The 25,542-nt window shown below is 40.1% G+C and overlaps 1 protein-coding gene across 3 annotated transcripts; it reads right to left on the bottom strand.

Moving 5' to 3' along the window:
* Window positions 1-8,197: 8,197 nt before the first annotated feature.
* On the bottom strand, window positions 8,198-12,436 carry LOC148015830 (uncharacterized). Of its 3 annotated transcripts, XM_087664147.1 has the most exons (7): window positions 11,918-12,436; window positions 11,591-11,680; window positions 11,278-11,412; window positions 10,411-11,061; window positions 10,122-10,235; window positions 8,801-9,813; window positions 8,198-8,680 (listed from the first exon to the last, which is right to left on the bottom strand). In XM_087664147.1, the coding sequence occupies exons 1-7, from the start codon at window positions 12,416-12,418 to the stop codon at window positions 8,560-8,562; spliced, it is 2,625 nt and encodes an 874-aa protein (XP_087520273.1). In that variant the 5' UTR covers window positions 12,419-12,436; the 3' UTR covers window positions 8,198-8,559. The 3 variants fall into 3 exon arrangements, with proteins under 3 accessions (XP_087520273.1, XP_087520271.1, XP_087520272.1); XM_087664145.1 differs by having other exon boundaries at window positions 8,198-9,813; XM_087664146.1 differs by having other exon boundaries at window positions 8,198-9,813; window positions 11,278-11,409.
* Between the last annotated feature and the right edge of the window lie 13,106 nt (window positions 12,437-25,542).

Here is a 25,542-nt window from a genome sequence, read left to right as displayed (position 1 = left end):
GCTGAGAGGAGTGGTAAACAATGACAAAGCCTTTGTCTAATGTTCTTGAAAGTGGCCACATTTAAAAAAAACGTGTTTGTATTTTCATCCCTGAAAAAGAAGTCCTAGAGCAATGAGAGCTCAATATGAACCTCAAGAGAGGTGGAGCTATGGCTACCAATGGTGAAACCTTATTGTAGGTAACTCGAATGAGAGCTGAAGCAGTGCTTTGGATTGAGCTCAAGCTCATGAGGACATGGCTCTAATACCAATTGAAGGGAGAAGCCCAAGTGGAAGCATGAGCAAGCAAAAGCAAGAGAGGTGTGAGGTATGGGGGATGGAGCAAGAGAGCAAGAGAGAGAGACTCAAGATGTGGGAACTCCAATAGTCATAATATGTGACCAACCTTCCCTTTATTCAAATGTCACTGAAAGAATAAAGAATGAAGCAACAGTGATGGTCGCCCGTTGCTTGCAATGTGCAGGCGCATGTATTGTTAGTGTAGTAATACACTGGCACTTAGACAGAAGCACCTTTACCCCCAACAAATATGTCTAGTGAAATTTTTGTTTTGCACATGTGCCAAACAACACTACTATACAATAGCCATTCTATGCTATTGAGATTCAATACATGTGTAGACATAAGGGTTCTATATTCTTGATCCCCCTTGGGTAATATATACTTGGCGTCATAGAAAAATACAAGGTCCTCTCTGAGTTGCTTAGATATATGCTCCTCAAAAAGCAAACTGTCAATTTCAAGGTGATAATAGTTAAAAGAACTTGTCTCTAAATATGAGACAATTAGTTACATAAATATCATCAAATTACTCATTTGGAATATTCTATAAAGACTTATTGTTTGCAATGTTTTGTTGAACGATTACAATGAGTGATATAGTATGTTTTTGTTTTGCATGAATATATGTCATACTAATGCCTCTATTACAAGGTCAAATTTAACATTCTTTTGTCTAAGAGCCAAATTTTACCATTCTAGTGCTTTGATATATCAGCAATTGCAAATGTTTTCACCCTAAAAGCTCCCTTCATATTTAGATGCATATATATCCAAGATGAGTAATGGTACATACCAATGATCCAATTCCCTTCTTCATATTTCATGTTGCATACTTGTATCAAGAGAATGCTTCTTCTTCTCTCAAGCATTATAACCTAGTTAATAGATGTAAAGAAGAATGTGAACCCTAAATAGTAAGCATTTTTAAGTCTAATTAGTAATAAAAAATATGCTATACAAATCAATATGGCATTCATATTAATATTTTAATTTACCACAAAAGTAGTTGTAAGTAGCTTTAATAGCTTATGTCCTATTTTACTATATTTGAAACAACATTTGCATATGATACCAAAATTGAATGGGAATTTACTAGCATTGTAAATAGTATAGGGAAAAATTTGAATAAGTTTCAAGTCAAAATACCTTTTCTACAAAAAGTAAAATTTCAAAAGTGCATGAAATTTGGGCAAAACAACACTCAATAATGCTATTTGGAGCTCTTTAAAAAATTATCAGTTTTAATATAATTCCAAATATCTTAGTGGGAATATATACTATACATATCAAAGTACTTTTCTTGAAAGTTTTAACTTGATTTTCTTTTTTTAAGATGGTCTTGATTAGAAACATTAAAAGTTTTTAATTTTTTGTAAAAACTATCTTAAAGATGGACATAAAATTATGCACTTCTTAGCTTTTTTCTACTCTTTTTTTTCCAGCTACATCTGGTGTTGATCATGTTTTCCTAAAATAGTTTCTTCTTGAGCTTTTTCATTGATGAGAAATAAGATTTTCTATAGAGGGTCCAAACTACCATAACAGTGATTTTTTTTATATAAGACTAGCATTAAGATATGGTTACACGCTTGTAAATAGATACAAATACTGATATCAAAATGCATATAGGTATGTTCATCGATAGAAGGTGCAGATTCAATTTCAAGGCATCACTTCAATCATATCATTTACATGAAATAGAATGGAAAGAGTAGTATAAGAATACTCAGACAATTTTGTTTTAAAAAATTACATTATAGTAAACAGAAATCTCTAATCGAACTCAATACATTTATGAAAATGTGGGTATTACAAAGTAGTTGTTACAAGGATGGCAGCCATAGGGTATGCAAATTTGAACATGCACATTGGATTGACACCTAAGATATTCTATGACTTAACACATTGTGCATTAGATGGATGATATGATACAAGACTTTCATGGATCATAGCCAATTGGCATGAAGATCCAAATGGACACATAGGACCAACAAATCAAAGGATTTTTGAACCTCAACTTCTAACTGGTCCATATTATCCAATACAAAGAAATCATTCACCATAGCAAAACAACCAGTATTATGCTTCACCTAAACCTTGCACAATACTTGCATGTCATAGAAACATAGCACTTCAATAACAACTAAAATAACTAAGTATTGATAAGTTCTTGTAATATAAAAGAGAGAATTTATCTATAAGGTAGAATATCTACACTACTCTATTGATTGCACTAACAACAATTTATCATAAACTTATTATCGTCAAAACTTATTGAAATCGTGGGCATGAGAAAACAATGACTAAATTATTCAATTGATTAATCTATTTTAACAAAAAATATCTAGATAGTTGCATGAATAGAAGTAACATAAAATAGCACAAATTCACCTATAAGTTAATCTGCTCTACTGATGAAGGTAAGACTGAACCATTATTTATCAAAAACTATTGCAAACAATAGACAAAAGAAAACATCAATCCCAACAAACATGAAAGTAACCAATCAAATGAATAAATTTTGTCACTACAAAATATGACAAATTTACTTGGAAACTGAGCTGTAGCATCTTTGCTCTACCTTGTGTTAATTGCTACAATAACAATCGATCCCAAAGTTAGAATTAGCATCAAAACCTACTATAAATATAGAGAAAAAAAAACAAGTAGAGAAAAAGAGAGTATATATGAGAAAGTGGGAGAGAATAAAGTAATGAGCACATATCCAATCTTGCCCAAATTGATCTCTGCAAAAAGACAATAGCAAGAGTTAGTATTTCCCTTGTATTTACATGAATGTATATTTAAAAACTATAGAAAAAAGCAAACACATGGAGAGAAAAAGAGAAAGGAAGAGAGAGATGAGCACCTATGCAAGCTCATCTAAAATTATCTCTACAATAAAACAATAACAAGGGTTAAAACTAACATTATGTTTTGTATTGAAAAGATAACAGCAAAGAAAAACCAGAGAGAGAGAGAGACTAGCATCCTTACCACTTTCTCGAAATCAACTCTGCAAGAAAACGACAATTAAAACCAACATCAAGATCTATTGAAAACACAACAGGAAAGAGAAACAACACACAAAAAGGGGGAGAACCAACATCAAGGTCTATTGAAAACACAATAGGAAAAGAAATTACACATAAAGAGGGGGTGTTTGTGTGTGTGTGTGTGTGTATGTGCACGCGCGCACCTCTTACTCAAAATAACCTTCACAATAAAACAATAATAATAGTAAGAAACAACATCAAACCATATTGATAAAATAACAAATAAGAAAGAATGCAAAGAGAGATGGGCACTTGTGTTTTGCCCAATTTTTGGAGTTGTAAGGAGAAGAAGTAGATCGCTCAAAATCCTAATTACTCTCACTAGAGAGATTCAATAAAGATGAAAATTTACCAGAATGGAGAAGAGAGTGAAAGTAGTTTTCTATTCAACTTTTGGGTCAAACTGATTTCGTGAGAGGAAAAAAATACAAAATTGCAGACTCAAGGGAGTGGATGACTGCCTTGTGTTATGTGAATACTAATAGTCAAGCTGTTCTTGGCTACTACATTTTCAAGGGTCAAAGATTTGGGGGTAGCTACATCCAAAATTATGAGAAAGGAGTTGTCATGGCCATGCAAAAGAAGATATGTATGATAGGTGAATTGTTTATTGTATGGTTGGATCACTTATATAATTTCAAGAAAATGTGGATTTTGCAAATAGGCACTTGCTATCACTTGATGGACATGGCAGCCATGTATCCATAAATGTGGTTGAAAAGGCATTTGAATGGGGCATAGGCATAGTGACATTACCATCCCACACATCACACTAGCTTCAATCCCTAGATGTTATAATCTTCAAGTCATTTAAAATACACCTTTAGAAAGAGAGAGCATTATGGCAATATCAGACTAAAAATAGTCATGCGTCAAAAACCAATTTAGCTACTAGCATAGCTACTAGAGCTGTTAAGCTCTTGTGTGCAGAGGTAAATATTAGGGTTGGTTTTTGAGCAATAGGTACATGGCCTATGAATATGCAAGCGATTCATTTTGAATGGAGCATAGACATAGTGACATTACTAGCCCACATATCACACTAGCTTCAATCCCTAGATGTTATAATCTTCAAGTCATTGAAAATACACCTTTAGAAAGAGAGAGCATATTTATGGTAATATTATACTGAAAATAGTCATGTGTCAAAAACCAATTTAGCTGGCATAGATGCTAGAGCTATTAAGCTCTTGTGTGTGCACGTAAATATTAAGAGTGGTTTTTGAGCAACAGGCACATGGCCTTTGAATATGCATGCGGGTCATTTTGATGGTTTGCTTGCAATCACATGAATATTATGGCTTCACTCAAAGATACAAATGAGGACTTGTCTCAAGTTCCTCATACCCAAATGGAATGATAGAAGGCATCCGATTGAAGACCTGAGCTCCTTGGGAGCTGAGAATATGCGTCAAGCACCTATGGTAGGAACGTCCAATAATGCAAGGGAGATAATGGACCTTCTTTAAGTGCCCCGCATAGAGGTAAATATTCCCAATTCTAACATGTTTTACTAATAGTAGAGATGTCTAACTATGATGTATATTTCCATGGGTAGGTTTGTGTTCATCATGCAAACAAAGAGGCATTAATTTGTTGAGTGCACAAACAACCTCATCTTGACATCTAATCAATACATAGAGCATGAAGGCTAAGAATGTTAAAAGGGAAGACCTTGCAAAGGCAAAAGAGGAGAAGAGGGCTGAGAAATAGAGAAAGAGACGAGAATTTGGCACTTACCGAGAGCATAAGAAGCAATGAGGAGCAAATTGAGAGGTGAAGACTAAAAGAAGGCAATTGGAGGCATAACAGCTACAATCAAAGGCACGTCTTATAGTAAAATTTTGGGAGGGTGTTGAACACAAATTGGACCAAACCTATAGTTTACATGTCAATGGGCCTCAATATAGAATGCCACAAATTGTCATCTAGGAAAGATGTGTATCATAAGAGGGAAAGTTTCAAGGTAAGAATCTTTATCTCAAGCCATCATCATGAGCATGCTGGCCCAATTTTGCATCAATATTCCTCTTTTTGTTATGTTATGCAATTCTATGCCTGATATGTTCGAATACACAATGGCTAGCTAAACTAATACAATTATTTTCAACTACATGTTTCAAGTGCCTTGTTTAATGTGCTTCTAAGAAATTCTCTCCAACAAGTAATTGTGTATAATCATTCTATCTAACATGTAGTTGCTTCTAACATACATGAAATTCAAGTAATCAAAGTTATCTAACATCTATTGTCAAATATAGCTTTCAATTTGAGCAATGACAAAAATGTGCACCTTCCAATATGAGTTATGAGAGAAATATTGAAGCTTTGAATTAGGTAATCTCCAAATAGATTTGTCATGACCTAAATGACATGATCAATTACCTCTATTATGAAAAACTTGGACTAAAAAGTGAGCCCTTAAAATAATATAGATTAAGCTGTGGGTCTTTTGGATTGTCCAATAGGAAGGCTAGATGTTGACATCCATGGAAGGTGAATCTTCTCTCTTCAAATATTGGGTTGTGGTTAATCCATATAGAGCCCTTAACCCTCTCCATGCAAGAACTCTCATGCCCTTATCTCAACAACTTCAGGTTGAGAATTGACAACCCATGAGCATGCTTAAGTGGTCTAGATGTTGTCTATGAAAACCAATGTACCATAACTTGCCCAGGATACCCTCGCAAAATAAAGTATGTCTTGTTTGACATATCTCAGCAACCTTTCACTTAACATCAATGACTGAGATCCCATGGCATGCTTCACATTTCTTCCAACACCAATCTAGTAACAATGTCTCCTCTTTAGTACTTAGTATGGTAGGTGGATCCTTTTGCTTCTTGTATGTCCTTCCTAGTTCCCAATTTGTGATAATTGTTGTAATCATACCATATTGCAATGAACACTTTCTAAGGGACAATTTGGCTTCATGTGTTGCCAATGCCTTAGTCATGTCTTCCTTAGTCCAATTCTGAGCACATTTCTTCTTTGTAGGATGGTTAGGAGTTGGGTGATTTATTACTTGTGCATCAATTGATTGGCTAGGCTTGACTTAAGAGGGATCTCTGAGATTGGTTGGAGAAAATGTTGAGTTGGATGGGTTGCTCGTAAGAGATAGCTATAAGATGAGTTGCAAATGGGTTAACCGATTGATTGGGCTAATTAAAAGGATGATTAGATAAAGTTCTAATATTAGTTGGTTGTGAAGCCTCACAACACTTGTTGGAAATGAAGTTGCTCCTACCATACCTTGAAGTTCAAGTTGCCTTGCCATTGAGAGAAACTACCTAGAACAAAGAGAAAGGCTGTGAGAATTCTTTAACCTTGCATAGACATAAACATGAATGAGATTAAGTATGATAAAAGTATGAATCAAAAAATGGCTTAGCACCTATTGCTACAATCCAGTTTCCACTTTGGAGCATCAAGTAGGCATACTCTTTCATAGAAAACTCCAACTTTGCTATGGTTGGGATTTGATCTAAGATGGGTACTTCACTTTTTATTGTTGTAGGAACTCTAAGTGTCATTAATGAAGAGGCAATAATCAATGTTGAATGATAGAGAATATATTAATTAAAAGTTGGGCTCGAAGTAATTGAGCCTCTAGAGTGTAAGCAATTCTTTTGGGCTTTGATTATTGATTGACATAAACAAGAGGGCTTTAGATGGATGTGTCTTTAATGGCAAGCCTGATATCCAATCTTGTTGATAAGATTGTTGGTGTAGAGCAAGCTAGCAATGATAGGAAATCTCACTACCAAACATTTTTTGCATTCATAATATGGTTTCATGGATGACATTGGGAGATTTTATGTTGCCTACCATGGAAAAGAACTCCATAATAAGAAGAACCGTACACCAGATAGAGATGATAACTAACAGTAGAACACACACAAAGATGGCTAGGGATAGCTACAAGGCAAGCTAATAATAGCACACAAGATGGTTAGGGACAACAACAGGGTAAGCTAATAACAACACACAAGATGGTTAAGGACAACTATAAGAGAAGCTAATAATAGAATATGGTTAGGGACAGTCACAGGAGAAGCTTATAAGAGCATAGAGATGGCAAGATGAAGAGGTGGCTTTTGTTGGGTTAAGTAGTGGTACTATCAACTCAATTTTGAAACTGCCCTATTCACTCAAAGATCAATCGAAGACGACTTCTTTGATTGCTAGGAAAGGGGATTATAGGTTGAAATGTGATGTTTAAAAAGAAATACTTGTATTTCAGTTGTAATTGTTATTTGGGCAGGAGATGGCTGGGAATTGACAAGGTGTTGTTTCATTCATGTATAGGTGAATCTTTAATGGAGGATGAGTGCACCTCGAGAGGCGAGACAAGGAGTGGGACAGATCTGTAGAAAAGGGATTTGAGAAATACTTCTAGTTGTGGACATGTCTCCTCCAATAGAAGTGTGGTCAGGTTCCCTTTTGTTATTTTCTAAAAGTGCACTAGTTTTAGAGCATGGGTGTAATATTAATGGCTCTCCTTTGGGGCAAAAAGTGTCACCCGTTTTTTAAGTGGCTCCCCTAGGCTAATACTCGCTCTTCACCACAACAAATCGATGGGAAATGTGTGAGCTAAGAAGGTTCATATTGTCGGCGAGGGATTACAAGATCCCGGATCCCGTAACAATATGGAGCTTTGGATTCGATCAAGTACACTTTGATCAAACGTCGTTCGATTGCACATGCTCAGGGGGGAGGAAAATGTGAAAACGTTTAAGAGTGTACCGAGTTGTACTGTCACTCTACCAATTGAGGGCGACCTATCTAACTTGTTATATGGCATGAGAATTTCGGGAACAACATTATGCAGGGCAGTTTGAGAATCTTAAACTGTGAGAAAATATTAACTGTTGATGAGAGTATATTGCTTTACACGGCTAGCCACAATTTGGGCATGTGCCAGAGGGGCTAGATGTTATGAACAAGGTGGAGATTAGAAACAATGTATATGGCACTGCCGAGATGCATATTGTCAAGAGTTTGAGTGTAAAGACAATCACTGTGATTGACTATAATGAATCATTAGTTGGGGGAGTTATATTTGTGCAGCAAGCTGGCCAACTGGCACCAAAGTATAACTGGTGCGCTGCCCAAATTACTTTGAGTGATGGAGCTATATCTACAAATATTATAACTGATGGCAGGATTATAATGATGTCTACTTGAAAGTAGGTCCAGAGCCGCCAAGGAGTACTTGTACTCACTTGCTGGTTGATGTGGTGATATCCAAGGTCGTGGAGGTGTTATCAATTTTATTGATGGTTGGCCATTTGGTGACCGGAGCTGAGTGATGATGATGATGGTGATCTGGTGCATTGATGCTGCATATTGATGAATGCAGCTGGTTATATGACTGAGTACTGGCTGGTGAACTCATGTTCAATTTTAGGTTGCTGGATATTAAAACAGAATTATTAGACCCAATATAATTTAAGCCATACCGAGTTGTCGTTTGATCTTCCGCTGTTCCCATTGTTGTAATTTTACTGTCACCATTGGTTGTTGTAGTAGCTGCACTGCTCCTACTTTTCATACTCTTCACAGCTGTTGCCAAAGCAGATGTGATTTGTACAGTTGAATCTAGTGCCATATAGTCTTGTATTGGGCCAGCTGCATTCACAGTTGCCTGCTTATAAAAGCTGGGTGATTGCATCATCTTCTCTGCATTGTGCAAACTATTATGGTTCTGTACAGCTTGGCCCAGTTTATGATGGCGCCGATGAAAGTCAGATGTGAGGCTAAGATAAGTGGTTGCAAGAATATTGTCTGTACTATAGGTTTTGCTAAGCAACAGGGATGAGGATGATGAAGAAGAGGAAGAAGCCGAGCTGGAGCAAGAAGATGAAGATCTAGCTGTGAAAGTATTACCTGAGTGATAAAGGCCTGAACTAGGTGAGGTATTGACACTATATTCGTGATGAGGATTCAGCTTAGAGGTGGCGTTAGCTGCGGCTGTTTGCAAGCTCAAGTGTGTTTGGGGCGCCTGCTTTATGAGATCAAGGGATGTGACTACATGACTGGGTGAAGAAGAATTAGAAGAGGGACTTTTTGGCGTGTCTGACATCAGGTTGTTCATCAGGAGATTACCATTGATAGTGTTGTTGGTGTTATGAATGTTGTTGAAAATGGTGGTGCTGCTACTAGTGTTGTTACAATTGTTGCTGCTGTAGATAGTGTGGCTATGTTTGTTGTCTACAACACTGCTAGTTCTGTACGTAGAATTACTACTGTAAGGATTGAATATGTGACTTGCCCAGCTTGATGCACTCAATGAGGGGCCGACTCCAGACATAGTCATGCTGCTTGTGCTGTTGTACATGGAGTTGCTCATAAAGGAGGTTGCAGCTGCTGATGTATTAGAGGCCATGGCTGCTGCCATTAAAGGCAAGGGGTGATTATGTGTCCCCTCATACGTGGTGATTAGTATCGACTTGTCATCAGCACATCTTTGTACCTGCATTCACATTAGATCCAGGCACTTATAATCTTGATTTAAGATAATCGAAACTGAAACCAGAGGAGCACAATACTATCATTTGACATTCTCCAGGATCCCATGAAGGCTTTTATCCTACACACATTTTACTAAATGAGGCTGAGCTAGTCACCTCATAGTGTCATCATTTAACATTTTCCAAGTTCCTAAGGACGCCTATCATCTGTATTATTATCCCTGATCACATCAAAGTGCTGACCAGATGCTTCCTACGTGGATCTGTAGAATGAAAGAATGTTGTACTCGTCTAAACTTGAACAACATACCTGTTTGCGAACTGGGCATGCAGGTGCCATGGTGCACCTATAGTATGCCCTTGGGCAAGGGTTTCCCTTGGCAATCTTCTGACCATATTTTCTCCATTGGCATCCATCATTCATCTGAAAGAAGAATAAGCAAGCAAGTTCTGATTGGAAGTCTTACTGCAGCTTTATAGAAATGCATAGGTTCGAGAATCAACTTCAATCCTCTTGACCTATCTAAGGAAAAAGCAATGAACTTATTGACTGTATCATACCAGAGAGAGGGAGAGAGAGAGAGAGAGAGAGAGATTACCATGGGTGCATCACATCTTGCTCGAACAGATACTCTTGTCTTGCGGGCCAACGGATCAGAATTATTCGTAGCTAGTGTGTTGTTGTGCTTGTTTAATGAAGAATTGCCGATCGAGTGATTAATTGATGTAGCCATTAGAGGCGGATCAGCTCCTGATTGAGGATTTTCAGCCGGCGGATGAATTAGCTGCTTAATCAGATTATAAGGATTCTGTACTTCAATGTTCATATCATCATCTTCCTCATCGACGACATGAAGCTTCTTGTTGCTGGCAGGAGCTGGTTTGATGTGGGCGCTATTACTAGCTCCTACCTCTTCCAGAAAATCTTCCATTTTCCTCTTGTGCTGGCCGGAGCTATCTATTATATCATGCTTACTGACGTTGCCATTAATATTACACTGAATGTCTAAAACCTTTGACGATGATGTGACATTTAACGCCTTCGCCTGACCTAAGATAGTATTGTCATCAAGCGATCTCTTAATGTCTGCCATTGTGCTCGATTTAATGCTGTCCCGTGCCGCATGAGCAGTTAATGTACTTATCAACGCATATTCTTTTGACTGATCTGCTGCAGGAGAATGTTCCTTAGCTCCTTGCTGATCTAGTGGGCCGTAGCCGAGTCCTAGACTTGCCGCTTCTCGAGTACTCTGCAAACAAAACATATAATAAGACAGACAATGATCACTAAAGCCTATGATCACCTGTGATAATTGGATCAAACATGGACAGTAAAACATCTCTATAGTCACGACAATTGGAAACTTGAACAGTAAAACCCTAAACAAGAAGGTCAGATTTCAACCCTAATTTACTGTAGCCCTAATTATATTCAAGCCAGATCATGAACATGAGAAGGTACTGACGGTAGCTGGGGAACCAAAGGATCCCAATTGCAATTGCAGCTTTTGATATTCGGCCATTATCTTAGACAGCTCGTGTCTTAGGCGCTTGTTCTCCTCCTTCATTTGCTCCATTTCCCTTTGTAAATCCTTGAGCTGCTGTTACGTTAAATTCCGATCAACATACGAGATTCCGACATCAGAGCGTTATCGAAAGATGGTACTCATCTGTGTGCTTTGAATCTAATCACTATGTCAAGATCAATGTCAATGTTCAATTGTCTTACTTATTTGTAACACCTTGCTTAAAACATAATTAAACCGGCCGGTAGTTGACCTGTGTGTGAACATGGACACTTGTAGCGGCCATGATTGGTTCGTGTAGCTGGGAAGAAGGTGAAGAAGTCGTGTTTGCATCTTCTTGCTTCTACAAAATCAATTCGCAAAGAGAATTATAAATCCGGTTTGATAGCAGTGAATATCGTGGCTAAAGTCCAAGATGTAACTTTATACAGTTCTATTCTATTGATAATTAGGTGTTTAATCATGAAATCTAATAAGAGTACTGATTTAAGCCAAAGCGTTTCTGTTGATAAGTAGGTGTTTAATGCATAAAACATAATACGACTGATTTAAGCCAAAGTATTAATTAATTGCTATGTACCTCCTGATCGCGCGTGCTGTAATTCGCCCATTGTTCAATGATCTCATTGTAGCTGAGCTTCAAATCGGTATCTGGGCTTATTTTGGTATCGGCGGGGTATTCCAAGTACTGGTTAGTTTGGTTATTTTGTGGCGATAGGTGAGTGATCTCCTCGGTACTGCACGGCGAATATATAAGCTGCTGAGTGACTTCAATAGTACCATCATCGATCTTGTCTTGATTCATAATATGATTCGGATCAACGCAGCCGGCATGGTGACCATCAATTTGGTCACTTGATATATTACTGATGCAGGCACGAGAATTGATAGGCCCGATGGACAGATAATCTTTGGTGAAGACGTGCTCATGACGATATTGATCATGAATGGTATTGTCGAGATCAGGATCATGAGGAGGTGTTACTTCAGAATCAGTTGTGCAGGTATCTAGTGCCAGTGCCGCCTCAGGCGCACTTGAATTGGAATCAGGGCGTTCCATGAAGAAAATCTGAGTCGACATACAGAGAGAGAGAGAGAGAGAGAGAGAGAGAGAGAGAGCGCTTCTGATCAGTATATCTAGGCGTGAGAACATAATTAGGCAAAACATTAATGTTATACGGGTGGCGTGTGGGCCTGCTTTTGAATTGTCTTTCAGCGGGGTCAAAAACTGATGGATCAAATTGAAGGTGGAAATGCGAGCGAGTTATATGATGAGAAGCTGCCCATCGCAATCTGAATTGATAATGAATTCGATTAAAAACGAGGGGGCTTGCGTGTGGCGATGCAGTTCAATCCGGGTTCCCTGTGCTTTAACGACGTAAACAAGGTTAGTCAACAAATGAACCAGTCTTCATCCAAAATGCACGGCTTAAGACGTGAAATTCTGATCCCTCCTTATAGGCCAGGCCGACTCTGCTCCATGCTTCAAATTCCATTTGTATAAGCAAACGAAACTCTCCATTCGAAAGGGCCCGTGACAACCAAATTAATTCAACGAGCTTATTGTAGGATCAATATATATTGAAGAAGCATCCTTGGGCCTTGGCCCTTTTCCTTACGTTATCCCTCATATCTCTACATTCTGTGGCCCACATGACTTCCTAGCATTATTGGTTTTGATATTGCCACTCCTTCGTACCATAAAATAATAATAACAAACAAATATCCCTCGCCTCATTATGCGCCCCTCAAACCATAGTCAAAAAGATAAATGACCCATGATTGCTAGGCCTCTCTCTCTCTCTCTCTAGGCTTGACCTTGGAACCAAGGCAAGGCTTATCAAATGCATATTGTCGTCATTTGAGCATTTCATCGATTAGACTGGATACCGGCATAGAAATTTCAATATTACATGCGCATTTAAGAGAAAGGGGCAACCCAACACCCGGATGTACTGAAAATGTGATCATGTCACCTTACTTCATCCTATGAATTAAGAAATCTAGAGTCCATATCTTCTTCTTCCCTTCCGTTCTATACTACCAACCAAAATAAAGAAATAAGTGTGTCTACTTCCAACCTACCTTGTCTAATGCGCGCTTGACTATATGCCCATTAAGAAAACTCATACCCTTCCTCTTGATGTCAAATTAGTTATTCAACATTATTTCTTTGCTCAATTCTATTATGTCCTTTTCAGTAATGTTGATTTATTAAAGCATCATTCGAAGCCAAAATGTTAAGTTAATAGTGACCTATTAGGATAAATTGCAACTTTGCATCATTGATTGTTGTTTAGATTTAAGGTTGATTGCAATCAACTTGAGTAGTGTTTTAAACATACAAGAAAAAGACTTGCTTATCACAAACACTCAATTGAGCTATATTGAAGAACATTTTCAATGACATCAAAATATTGTCTTAGAGGATTGGTTGTAGAAGCCCACCTTATATGTTGGAAATTTTCTTTTGAACTTTAGCAAAGTCCAATAATTATTTTTATGTATAACAAGTGGCATACACACTTTTCTTTCTTCTAGTGCGTGTTAACAAAGATGCATTATAGTGATGTGAATCCATTAATAAGATGTAATTACTAATTAGATTTATTAGTTTGATTTAGTAGCAATAAAAGTAAATTCTTACATGCTATTAGTATCATACTATTCTATGGAACATGTAACAACACTCCATGGCATTGAGACACCCAACTTGCTACCAAAAGTGTAATGGCCTTAAAAATATTGTTTGTTTTTCTTTCCAAGATAAATAATTCTTAAGACCCAATGACTATGTTATGCATCTTCCTTCTTTCTTTTAAACATCTTTGCTAGCCACAAAAAGTGAAAATCTTGCACAGTCATTAGGCTACTCTCACCAAAGCAAAGGCATTACTTACGAAGGAAAACCTCGTGCAAGTGGAAGTTTTTAAATAAATTTAGAAATATGCTACAAGAGATAATGAAATGATCCTTCTTTTTAAAGAAACCTATGTGTTTATTCTCAAAGTATAATAAAACCCCTTCTATGAATGTAACTTTGTAATTTTAAACTTCCACGGCATAGATGACCATAGTCTCTCTAAGAAGTTGGCCACGAAGATGATCCTTCGTGTAACTAGTTAGCAGGCTACAGTCTCATTCGCATTAACAGAATTAACCTAACAAATCACTCCACCAACTAAGAACAGCCATGCACCACCACCCACACAATCAAGAAAGAGCTCTCAATCTATCAATTCTTACTATGTCTAGACTTGGTAAGTTTTCCCCTGTTGAGTCAAATTAAGCCATAGGCTCCACTTCTGGTGGTGTGTATGTATACACATTATTGAAAGCTAAAGAGTTACAACTCCTAGATATACACTACAAGATATAGGCCTTATATCGACATTTAAAGCGATGAAAATACAAATAACAAAATTTTCCCCCGTCGTCGCAAAAAGCGTCGTTATTGGCGACACCATAAAACAGTCGGTATCAGCATCACTATCAGCGTCGGTATTAGCATCACACAACAGTTTACGACGAAAATAACGATGCGAATAACAACACGAGTAGTAAAATTTGCGACGCTAATAACGACGGTAACATGGGAAAAAAAAAGTGGCAGGCCAGGCACTGTGTGCGTTATTAGAGCCATACAAAATAGTTTCTGCATTATGTATAATGCGCTTGTAAACAAAAACAAAGTATACTGAAATCATAATACTAATACATGAAATAAATACATGATCGCATAATAAGCGATTGGTACAATCATGACAAGATATCACTAATACATAGAAAATGTCTACATAGATCAGGGGACCAAAAAATAAAGGTGTGTGAGCTCCAGGGATCCAAGGGTGAGCTACACATCCTCGCCCTCGTCCCGCCGCAAAGGAGCATCGAACGTACTCTGCAAAAAAAGAAACAACACATCAGTCGACCATACAATAATGCATTCTAATTAAACATGGTAACTACAGACAAGAAAGATGAGTGACTTACAGGGCCACCGCATCTATACAATCGGTTGATCATTGAAGTGAGACCGTGCCTCTCTGGATATCAAGTCTCAAGGCCCGTCGAATCGCGAATTGTAATGGAGTGCTGCAAAGAAAACAAAATGCTAACTGTTAGAAACATGATTGTCAGTACAAAGGATATTGCAAAAAAATAAACAAGCAAAACAAAAGAAAAACTTATAAAGTCCTCCAAATATGTCATGTGGCTGCCACTCCCAAGATGATGGACCACTCCGGCCTCGAGTCCTGCCCTCGCTGCCTCGCACTGCTGACTCCAACATTCGGGAGAATCTGTAGCCTCCTCCCTCATTCCACGCCAGTCATCCACATCTAACCACTCGGGCTTTGCAGCCCCACTCTTGATTGCCTTGCGTGTGTCGGATCGTCTATGTGACATATATGCATACATGCAATCCATCATCCAGCCCGTAGAAAATCTATGTAGTCCTTGCTCCCCTCCGGAATATTCTTCCAATGATCTAAGATGTTGTGCCGAAAAACTTGTTGGCACAACTCTCTCATGCAAGCCATCACCCTCCTCCCCTCATCATTCATGATGATGGCTCCTGACCTATCATCAACTAGATATGCATATCCCCCTGTGGTTTGCCTAAGATGGGTCCTCTCCCATTTGCATCCACGCTCCTTGGCTATCCAGGAGACCCCTATGCATCCGGTGTACCGACTGGGATAATATCTCTCGAAGTGGCACCCATAGGGGTGCCTGCCACCTACTGATGGCTGAGCAAAAGCCGAAGTAACTGGAATAGACGTCCCCACAGGTGTGACAAATCCTGGAGGTAATGCAACTCCAGCTGAATGACAAGACGGAGACACCGCGTCCATGCCTCCACAGCATCTACCTAAGCTTGAGCCACGCTCCCTAAAACCGCCACGAGAGCGAGGAGTCGCACTTGTATCCCGTGTCGATCGCGGGCTCACTGCATTTGTATCTCTACAGCATCCCCCTGACCCTAAAGCACTCCCTCCCTCTGGCCCAAGTCTGAAGCGTCGAGCTCATCTGCTCGAAGCTGAAGTATCAGATCACGCTGAAGTAGATCTAGCAGAGTGCCCTGACGAAGACCGAGACAGCTCCTGGTCTGCCATATCTCTGAATCTCATAATCTGGTTTGGAGACATGCGTATGAAGATATCCTATAACTCCTCATCGCTCATTCTGAAAATGTCACCTGCAGAGACAAAAAATGATGTTAGAATAATCAATTTAAATCATACAAAGAACAGTAATATAAATTCTAAAAAAAAGATCTCACTTAAAATGCATATCTTATGTACTCTTATAAGCGATTGGTCAACAAATTGAGTAAGTGGATGCTCCAAGTATAAAGTATCCTATGGTCCCATGTCAATCTCTTGACAGAACTCCACATACACTGGAAGGTCGATAGACATGCCACCACAAAAGAATGAGTCCACCTCGTTCTCAAAGAGTTCTTGGACTCCTGTATTTCCATCATTATTAGCCAATGCTAGCTCCAAGCTTTCGGTGGCCTCCACCCCTTGCAATATCGACCCCTCTATTTGCATATTGTCTTCATCTATGTTCAGAACATCACTTTGATCATATACTCTCGCACTTCGGGGAGTTGAAGGTATAACATACCGCCATTGAGGTTGTCGGGGGTTTGGATAGAAGATTACATATTCACAAACACGTACAAGAGAGTTTAAACCATTGTGACATAAACCATTTCGTAATACAATTAACAAACAAATGAGTCCATGCACCTGTTCACAATGGACCGACAACACAAATGTGTCACGTAAATCCGTCCATTTTTTTTTCAGAATCTATTTCGAGAAATCCAGATGGACCTCGTCGAACTATTGCTCTAGCTCCTCCAAGTACTACTTTGAACCACTGCACATCGAATAGTATCATGGAGAAGGTATGGTAATCCACCGTAACAATACTTTGCAAGTTCCCAAAATACTCCATCTCATCCACAACTGTGTTTGGATCCATTGCTCATCGCCAGCTCTCTTGCTCAAACCTTGCCATGATACCACAGTCCATCGTGGAGCGCATTTTGTCAATATGCTCCACGTGAAAATGCCATCGGCGTGATCATGCTGCATTATATATTTTGTATTGTACATTGAAACACTCAAATTAGATGTCGCATATAAAATTTAGATATGATAAATCCTAAATACCTTATCACCTTTGGACTACATCCCCTCGAGAATTCCCACTTCTCCATTGAGACCTTTGTCCCTTCGTGAGACGCTACGGTCAAAGCTCCATGCAATCATTACGTTGACATAAACCGCGGCATCTCCTCCATGCCCTCAAGATATCGAATTGGTTGATGACGTGTACTACGTCATAATTTAGCTTGCGCTTCCTCTCGATCTTGCCTAGCGATCTGGTACTTCGCGAGTCACGTCTCCATAGAGACATGGTGCAACATACAAAAGCGATTCACATTCTCCTCCATTGAGGCATCCATTCTTTTTTCTACCCCATTTCCAACCACCACATCTCCAATCAGTCTATCATCGTCCGTCAGCGACCATAGCATTTTCGTTGTCTAGATCCACCATTGGTAGCCATTGTGAAATATGCACTAGCACCTCAGACACCAACCAACCTTCAGCCATGCTACCTTCTAGCCGAGCTCGTTGTCACACAAAGCCTTTCAGTGTTTTTATGAAGCGCTCCAAGAAGAATATCCATTGCGTATGGACAGGTCCAACAATCTCCACTTCATCTACAAGATACAGAAGAAGGTGGATTTGTATCGTGAGCATGCTGGTGGGTAGGTATTTCTCAAAGAGACAGATTGTCTCCACTGCTCCCCACCTTGGGGATTCAATAGAGGATGTCTTAATCTCCTTCTGTGAGATCCATTGCACCAAAGTCGACAACCTGTAAATGGCCCCGCGTATTTTTGGAGTAAGACATCCTACGATCGCAATCGGTAGTAAAAACTGCCACAAATGAGAAAGCATTATGAATAATGGCTACACTCCAAATAGAAAAATGCACACGCCAATTACAATTCATTTGTAGTATGAACCTAACATATCTTATGCCAGTCATGGGATTTTAGCCCTGATAATTGGTCGTCTTTAGAAAATGCAGACCTGAGAGAACGCATCATACCCATCAGAGTGCGGATAGACTTGACTACTTGCTTCACAATGCACTCTTCTTTAGTGGACAAAACCCAAGGAGCATGAGGTAGCTGCACGCGATCATCAGTACTCGACTGCGGCCAAAGCGTCTCCATCTTACCTATCTCCTTCAACTCCACTACAACACAATGCCGCCATACACGCGTCCATTACACGCGAAAAGTTACGGGCGCGTGTATGGTCGTTTATACTTACAGCAATATCGGGCGCGTGTATACATGCATGTAACAGCGCGTGTATATGCGCCAAGTCAGGCGCGTGTATAATTGCATGTGAGGGCGCGTGTATTTGTGCGTTAAGTCTGTCATAATACACGCTCTGTTACACGCGACACAGAGCCTAACTACAGAAATCCATTTCTTTTCAAAACAGAAAACCATTAAGTTTTAAAAATGTCATTGTGCATTGCAGTGTTTACAAACCATTACAAAATCCCACTACATGCACTTACAACAACGTAATATATTGAAAAATATATCTTCATATGGTTATTGAAAGACAAAGTATACAATAGAAATGTCATGAATTTGGAACAATACAGTGATGGATTGGTTAGGGTTCGATCTCATCTTCAATAAGATCCATCCTTGCCAAACGATCAACATCAATATCCATTTGATCAATTTGTAAGGCTACGATTAAATTTATTCTACTATCGCTATTTTGCCCATTGATAATGGTACCGATGCCTTGATCATTCTCATCATCATCACCATCATCCTCAATGGAAGGGTCATCCTCATGATCATGAGAAATGGCACGCTCATCCTCATTATCATGATCATCTACATTGGCATGTTCGACATCATCTTCTTTGCGGCTTGCCACATCCTCCATATGCTCCATATCAGTGAATGTATTATACATTACTTTGGAACGTGGTGCAATAGGGATGACATACCACCATTTACTGTCATGCACCATTGGCAGATAGATAACCTGCTCAAATACACATAATTCATTAATTAATTAGCATATCAAAAGTCAAGGGGTGCGCGAGCTTAGATATATATGTACATGAAACACATTTGTAAAAAAATGCATACCTGCTCACATTGTTGTGGCAATACGAGCCTATCTTTCTTTGTTTTGCCAAAACTTTGTAGAGTCAATAGTTACATAGCCACTTGCATGGCGTTTTATCGTTGCATTAGGCCCTTTTTCCACCACGTTCATTTGCCATTTGACATCCAAAACATACACAAAGAAGCGGCGAAAGTCAAGTCTGTATATGTCTTGGATTGTGCCACAATAATCATCCATTTTTCCATTGGCTCCCTCAAAGCTACTAATGACACCGCAATCTTGTGTATTCCTCTTTTCATCTATTCTTTGTGTTCGAAAATGCTTGCCTTCACACCATATAGCATTGAACATAGTGCACTGGACCAAAATATAAGCAATATCTATGTAAGCAATTAATGTGAATAAATATGAAAAGCCAATCACTTACAAAGAATGCAAATTTACATTTGTTCTATGTACCTTTAACATGCATCCTCGTGCATACTCCCATTCTTCCGCCGTGATATGCAGCCCCTCATCTCTCTCTGCTCTCTCCATTTCCTCATGCAACCAATCAACATGAATATCATTCGGAAGTGTTGCTAGATGCTTAGGGTACGCCTTACGAGAGCCATGTTGCCTCCGAAAGAGAGCTCTGTCTGCTTGCCTTTTTGTCTTTGCATCCTCGTATCTTGTAACCCATCTGCTCATCACATCACTATTAAGGATGCAAGTGAAATTAAGATCATCAATCAATGTTCTCTCAATTACTTTGCTCTGTCCTTTTCCTTGAGGCACAATAGACGTCATCCTCAAGTCCTCTTCATTGCTCCATAGTCGCGGCAAAGAGCTATCCACCTGATCAAGAAATTCTGATATATATACAAGAGACTCTTGTATCAACCAACCCTCAGCCATGCTTCCTTCGGGCCTTGCACTTTGCCTCACAAAGTCTTTTAAGGTCTTCATGAAGCGCTCTAGGAAGAACATCCAACGGGCATGCACAGTGCCACATAAAGCAATTTCATCCACTAAATGCACAATGAGATGTATTTGACTTGTGAGAATGGTTCGCGGAAAAGTCTCCTCTACCATACAAACCACCTCCACTGCCATAACACACGCATCATCCAATGTGGCTGGATCAATTGCTTTGGAACTAACATATCTAAAAAATAAATGCACAGTACGTTATACCTCATGCACATTCATTTTGCAAGGTATAATGAAGGGTGATCTTACATGGGATTTACATACCTCACAAGCTCGCCCATCTTATAAATACATCTTTTCAAACTCCTGTCTGCACAATGGTCGATGCTAGTAGGTAGTATGAACTGCGCACATAAGAGCACATGTATATTTGGGTTAGGGCATTACAAAATTTAATTTCAACCTACAATAATTGGAAAACACTTACTTGGAGCATCTTGTGCCAATCGTGGGACTTCAACCCATGTAGTTGCTCAACCCCTCTTTTCTTAGTGGTTGTAAACGCTCCCTTCAACGATCTCATGCATCCAGTGGGAGTACGCAAAGTGGTGATGGCTTGCTTTACCTGCTTCTCCTCCTTCTTTGATATAATCCAGGGAGCAGGCGGAAGACGAACGTGCCCACCCTCCTCTCGTGGCCAAGCTTGACGCATACGTCCTGCGACCTGCAAGTCCTCCCGTACGCTAACATTGTCTCTTTTACCAATAACATGTTCCCAAATACTAGATCCCACATTCTTGAAGATGTGCATGGGATCAAGAAGATGGTTGATCTTGAGATGGGTCCAATATGGTAGCCGGAAAAAAATGGAGTACCTACACAAGGGATTGCAGACTGTCATCTTTATTCCAACTTTAGAGACTACACAAAACAAGATTGAAAACAATGGAGATGTACCTGTTCATGCCATCTGGAGGAAGAACATTTGAAGACTCCCAAATACGCTTCCAATCTTTTGCATGAAGTGTCTGTGGATGAATGTTCCTCTTACTAGGAGCATATTTAGGGTGATCTGATGGGAGAAATCGATGATGATTATCGAATATGGTCTTACACAAACCATCAGCATACTCATGTACCAATGAAGGGCCACATATAGGACATGCATGTTTACCCGATGTCCTCAAACCTGTTAAAATAAAAAAAAAGTTAGAATAATAAAGTCAATAGTTATAATTGATATAGCTAGTAATATTAGAGTCGGGAGGTAGTTAGAATTCTTACCAGAACAATCGCTGTATCCTGGAAAGTCATGCATTGTCCACATCAACACTGCTTTTAAGTCGAAGTGTCGAGAGGAGGGAGGCCTACTAATGTCCACTACCGCAACACCTCTCCATAGTTCCTCCAACTCATCAATCAACGGTTCAAGATAAACATCCATATGCTTGACTTTATGTTTCCCTGGAATCAGAAGGGATAACATAAGATGTCCCTTCTTGATCGCCATTGATGGTGGAAGGTTGTAATTCACCAACACAACCGGCCACACGCTGTATGCGGTGCTCTTGAAACCAAACGGATTCACTCCATCCATACCTAGGCCAAGTCTCAAGTTTCTGGGCTCTGTTTTAAAGCTGGGCCACTCATCTTCAATATGCTTCCAAGCAGGAGTGTCTGCAGGAATTCTCCACATGCCATCATCCGATCGATGCGAGGAATGCCATGACATGAGCTCTGCTATGGATTTGCACTTGAACATGTGTTTGATGCGAGGAATTATAGGAAAGTGTCGCAAGACTTTACGAGGTACATCAAAACTCTTCACATCTGTTCTATACCTTGCTTCACCACAAGTGGGACACTGTCGAGCCTCCTTATGCGTCCCACAAAAGAGAATGCAATCATTGACGCATGCATGTATGCGATCATAATCCAATCCTCCAAGAGATGTCACATAGCGCCTCGCTTTGTCTCTTGAGGTGGGTAGTCTATTCCCCTTTGGAAGCATGTTTGATAATAGCCTGCATCCAATATCATCAATTAGCCCATAACCCTAAACCCTATACTGTAAACCAAAAACCACTAACTCAAATTTGCAAGTTACAATGCTTACTTCAATAATGCGTCAAGACTTGCATTGCTCCATCCATAAACTGTTTGTATATTGAGCAGTTCAAGTGAAGCACGTAAAATAGAGAATGTGCACCCTTCAAAAACCGGTGTCGATGAAGCGTTGTAGAGATGCTCTTGTTCCATATCATTGTCGTCCACACCTTTGCGATCATCCCTAAAAAGATTCCGCACCATGTCATCAAACACTTCCTCTTCCACAACTTCGTGGGGTGCAGGGCTATTGTCATCCCTTTCCCACTCATCTCCGACAACAGATCCCGAAGCTCCAGCATCATCTCGTCGACGCTTTGCATGCTCTCGCCGTGCGTATGGCACCATGTTAGGGTGTGGTACTGCATCCTGCTTCAATCACAGTATATATATTACAACGCGCTCCATTAATTTGCACACCATGAGTTATTTTAATACTTTCAATTCACATCTTCTCACCTCTAAACCTATTTGAATCCATTCTCCATACATCGAGATGTGATTCAATGTAATTCGACGCGCTCGTACAATGCACCCTTGACATCGATTACACGTACACTTGATCCTTTGTGCCAGCCACACGTCGCGATCACGATGACGCATTGTCTCATCCTCACCAGAACTGCTTGAAGAGGATGATGACATGCTATGTCCAAAATAACCAATACAGAAGTAGGATCAGTTTTTAGTGAAATCATACACATCCTATGCACAAAACAATGGATACACAAGAACAATCAGTTTTTAAAAAAAGTATAAACAGTCTCTGTGTCGCGTGTACAGGCGCGTCTATCTGTGTGAAAACGCGAGTATTCTGCTGCGCTTTTACACGCGCTTTTACACGCGTACTTTTTGCGTTTACCTACCACGCACGTCGCTTTCTTTCTTTCAAAAGCCCTCTTTCAAAACACTTCTTCTTCTTCTTTCTTTGTCGCTACAGTACCTCTGCCTCCAGCTCTTCCAAACCCCCGAACCTGCCTCTTCCAACCAGCCTTCTCCCTCTTGGACTACCCAAAAGAAGCAAAGGGTGCAGACAACACAGAAAGGGAGAGAGAAGCAAGAATCAACGAACTCACTTTTCAAAGAGGTTGGTTGTCGTTTGTTTGTTTTGGAAAATCTGTCGCTTTCTTTCTTTCCACCCGTGCTATGTGTACTTGAAAGCGACAGAGGATAGAATTCACATACATTGTATATGTGCTTAACTATTTATTTCTTGACAAACGACATCCGTCAAGATAGAGGAAAGAGAGAAGAAGGAACCCTTGTGTATGTGTTTAGTCATTTCTCCCTTGATGGACAATGTCCGTCAAGATAGAGGAAAGAGTTTTTGTTTTTCATGAATTTCGTCACTAATTCGAAATGAACTTCTTCTTTTGGCTTATGATCTTCTACTAATTCGATGTTTGGTATTGTAAGAGATATGTTTATTTTCTAGAATGGTAGATATATGTTGTAGGTTATATATTGTAGGAGATATATTGAGGAGATATATTGTAGGAGATATGTTTATTTTTTATATGCATGTTTTGCTTGGTTCATTGAGGCGGAATTTCGACGCTTTGCCGATTCTTCATGGATCCAGGCTCTTCCTCCGATCCGTGGGCATACGCCACTTGGATGATGGAGATGATAAACCATTTTGGGCGCCATCCTAATCCAGTGGAGCTGACAGAGTATATGTATGCCCATCCTCCTCCTAGACTCCCAGGTCACACCGCGCCCCCAAGTACACAAGCCTCTCCACTGCCGTCTACGCCTGCGAGTCCGGCGAGACGTACCCCTGCGCATACACGCTCACCGAGGAGACACACCCCTGCACGGACACACTCACGCACACCCTCCTCTGTACCGTCACGTGAGGGCTCACGGCCACCATCACGTGCTCCCTCACAGCCACAGTCACGTACACAGTCACGTGCAGCCACCCCTAGTCATGGCTACTCCCGCAGTACAGATGAGAGCCGACACCGCAGTAAAGAGAGCGGGAGTGGAGGATGCGGCGGGTGCTTTGGTGGGGGGGGTAGTAGGACACGCGGTGAGAGAGGGCATGGAGGGAGGCATGTACGAGGAGACAGTGAGGAGTCGGAGGAGGCGAGAGAGGTGGAGGGAGAGATTTTCTACGATGTTACGGATAGGGGCGGGGTAGTCATGGATGCGAGAGGGAAAGAGGTGATGGAGTATATGCGGGGGGTAGTTTCAAACATGTATAGAAACTGTTTTGTAAAATTTAAAGATCAGGATAGCCGGTTATGTAGGGAGGTCCTAGATAGTGTACATAGTCGGTACCCCAATCCCCCACGAGCGACATTCTCAGATGTATGGGGAAGGACGCGAATAAGGGAGATCTTAAGTAATAAAAGATCTCACCTTAAGAAACTCGCGTACGATGATGGGGTGAATGTAGCTACGGGTGGCTATCCTTGTGAGAAACCTGCCACTGCCCATAAACGCGAGTGGAAGGAGGCAAAGAAGCGCGCAGAGGGAGGCGTGAAGAGCAGGCAGCATGTGGAGGCACGACGGATCCAGATGGAGACCATTGGATCGTCGCATTTCGGATCTGGCGGCGTCGAGTCGTGGGGGGCAGAGTTCGTAAGTAACTTGCCTCTTTATTTGATTGTTTGCCAAATTCATTGATTCTATGATTGTTTTGATCTTACAAACTATCTTGATTATGTTACAGCGATGGGTTATGGGGAGGAGGCCCACAGCCCACGAGACTGGGTATGCTTGCCGCAATAGCAGACGTGACATGTGGGCCATCTTCAGAAACGAGGGACGTATTACGGATGCGCAGTTTGACGCGGCCATGAGACCATACGGTCGAGAGGTACTTGAAAACTCTAAATGAATGATTTCGGTTTATTTAATTGCATATATATGTATACTTACATACGGTATATTTCTTGAACAGGCACAAGCTGCTGATGCTCCTGCCCCTGATGATCCAGCCGCCACTGCTGATGTTCGTGCCACTGCTCCTGGTGGAGGC

Source organism: Lygodium microphyllum, chromosome 23 (genome assembly GCF_053477565.2).
Source record: "Lygodium microphyllum isolate KBCC chromosome 23, Lygodium_microphyllum_v1.1.10, whole genome shotgun sequence".
NCBI lineage: Eukaryota > Viridiplantae > Streptophyta > Polypodiopsida > Schizaeales > Lygodiaceae > Lygodium > Lygodium microphyllum.
Note: the sequence above shows the minus strand (reverse complement) of the source record. Positions and strands in the feature narration are given on the sequence as shown.

What these genes read in the sequence shown, in the direction of transcription:
- LOC148015830 (XM_087664145.1), bottom strand. Translation starts at nt 12,418, where the DNA reads ATGTCGACTCAGATTTTCTTCATGGAACGCCCTGATTCCAATTCAAGT. An exon ending in GTGTCCATGTTCACACACAG is followed by an intron (nt 11,413 to 11,590) that starts GTCAACTACCGG and finishes TTAACGTAACAG; the next exon opens with CAGCTCAAGGATTTACAAAG. An exon ending in CCTTTGGTTCCCCAGCTACC is followed by an intron (nt 11,062 to 11,277) that starts GTCAGTACCTTC and finishes TTTTGTTTGCAG; the next exon opens with AGTACTCGAGAAGCGGCAAG.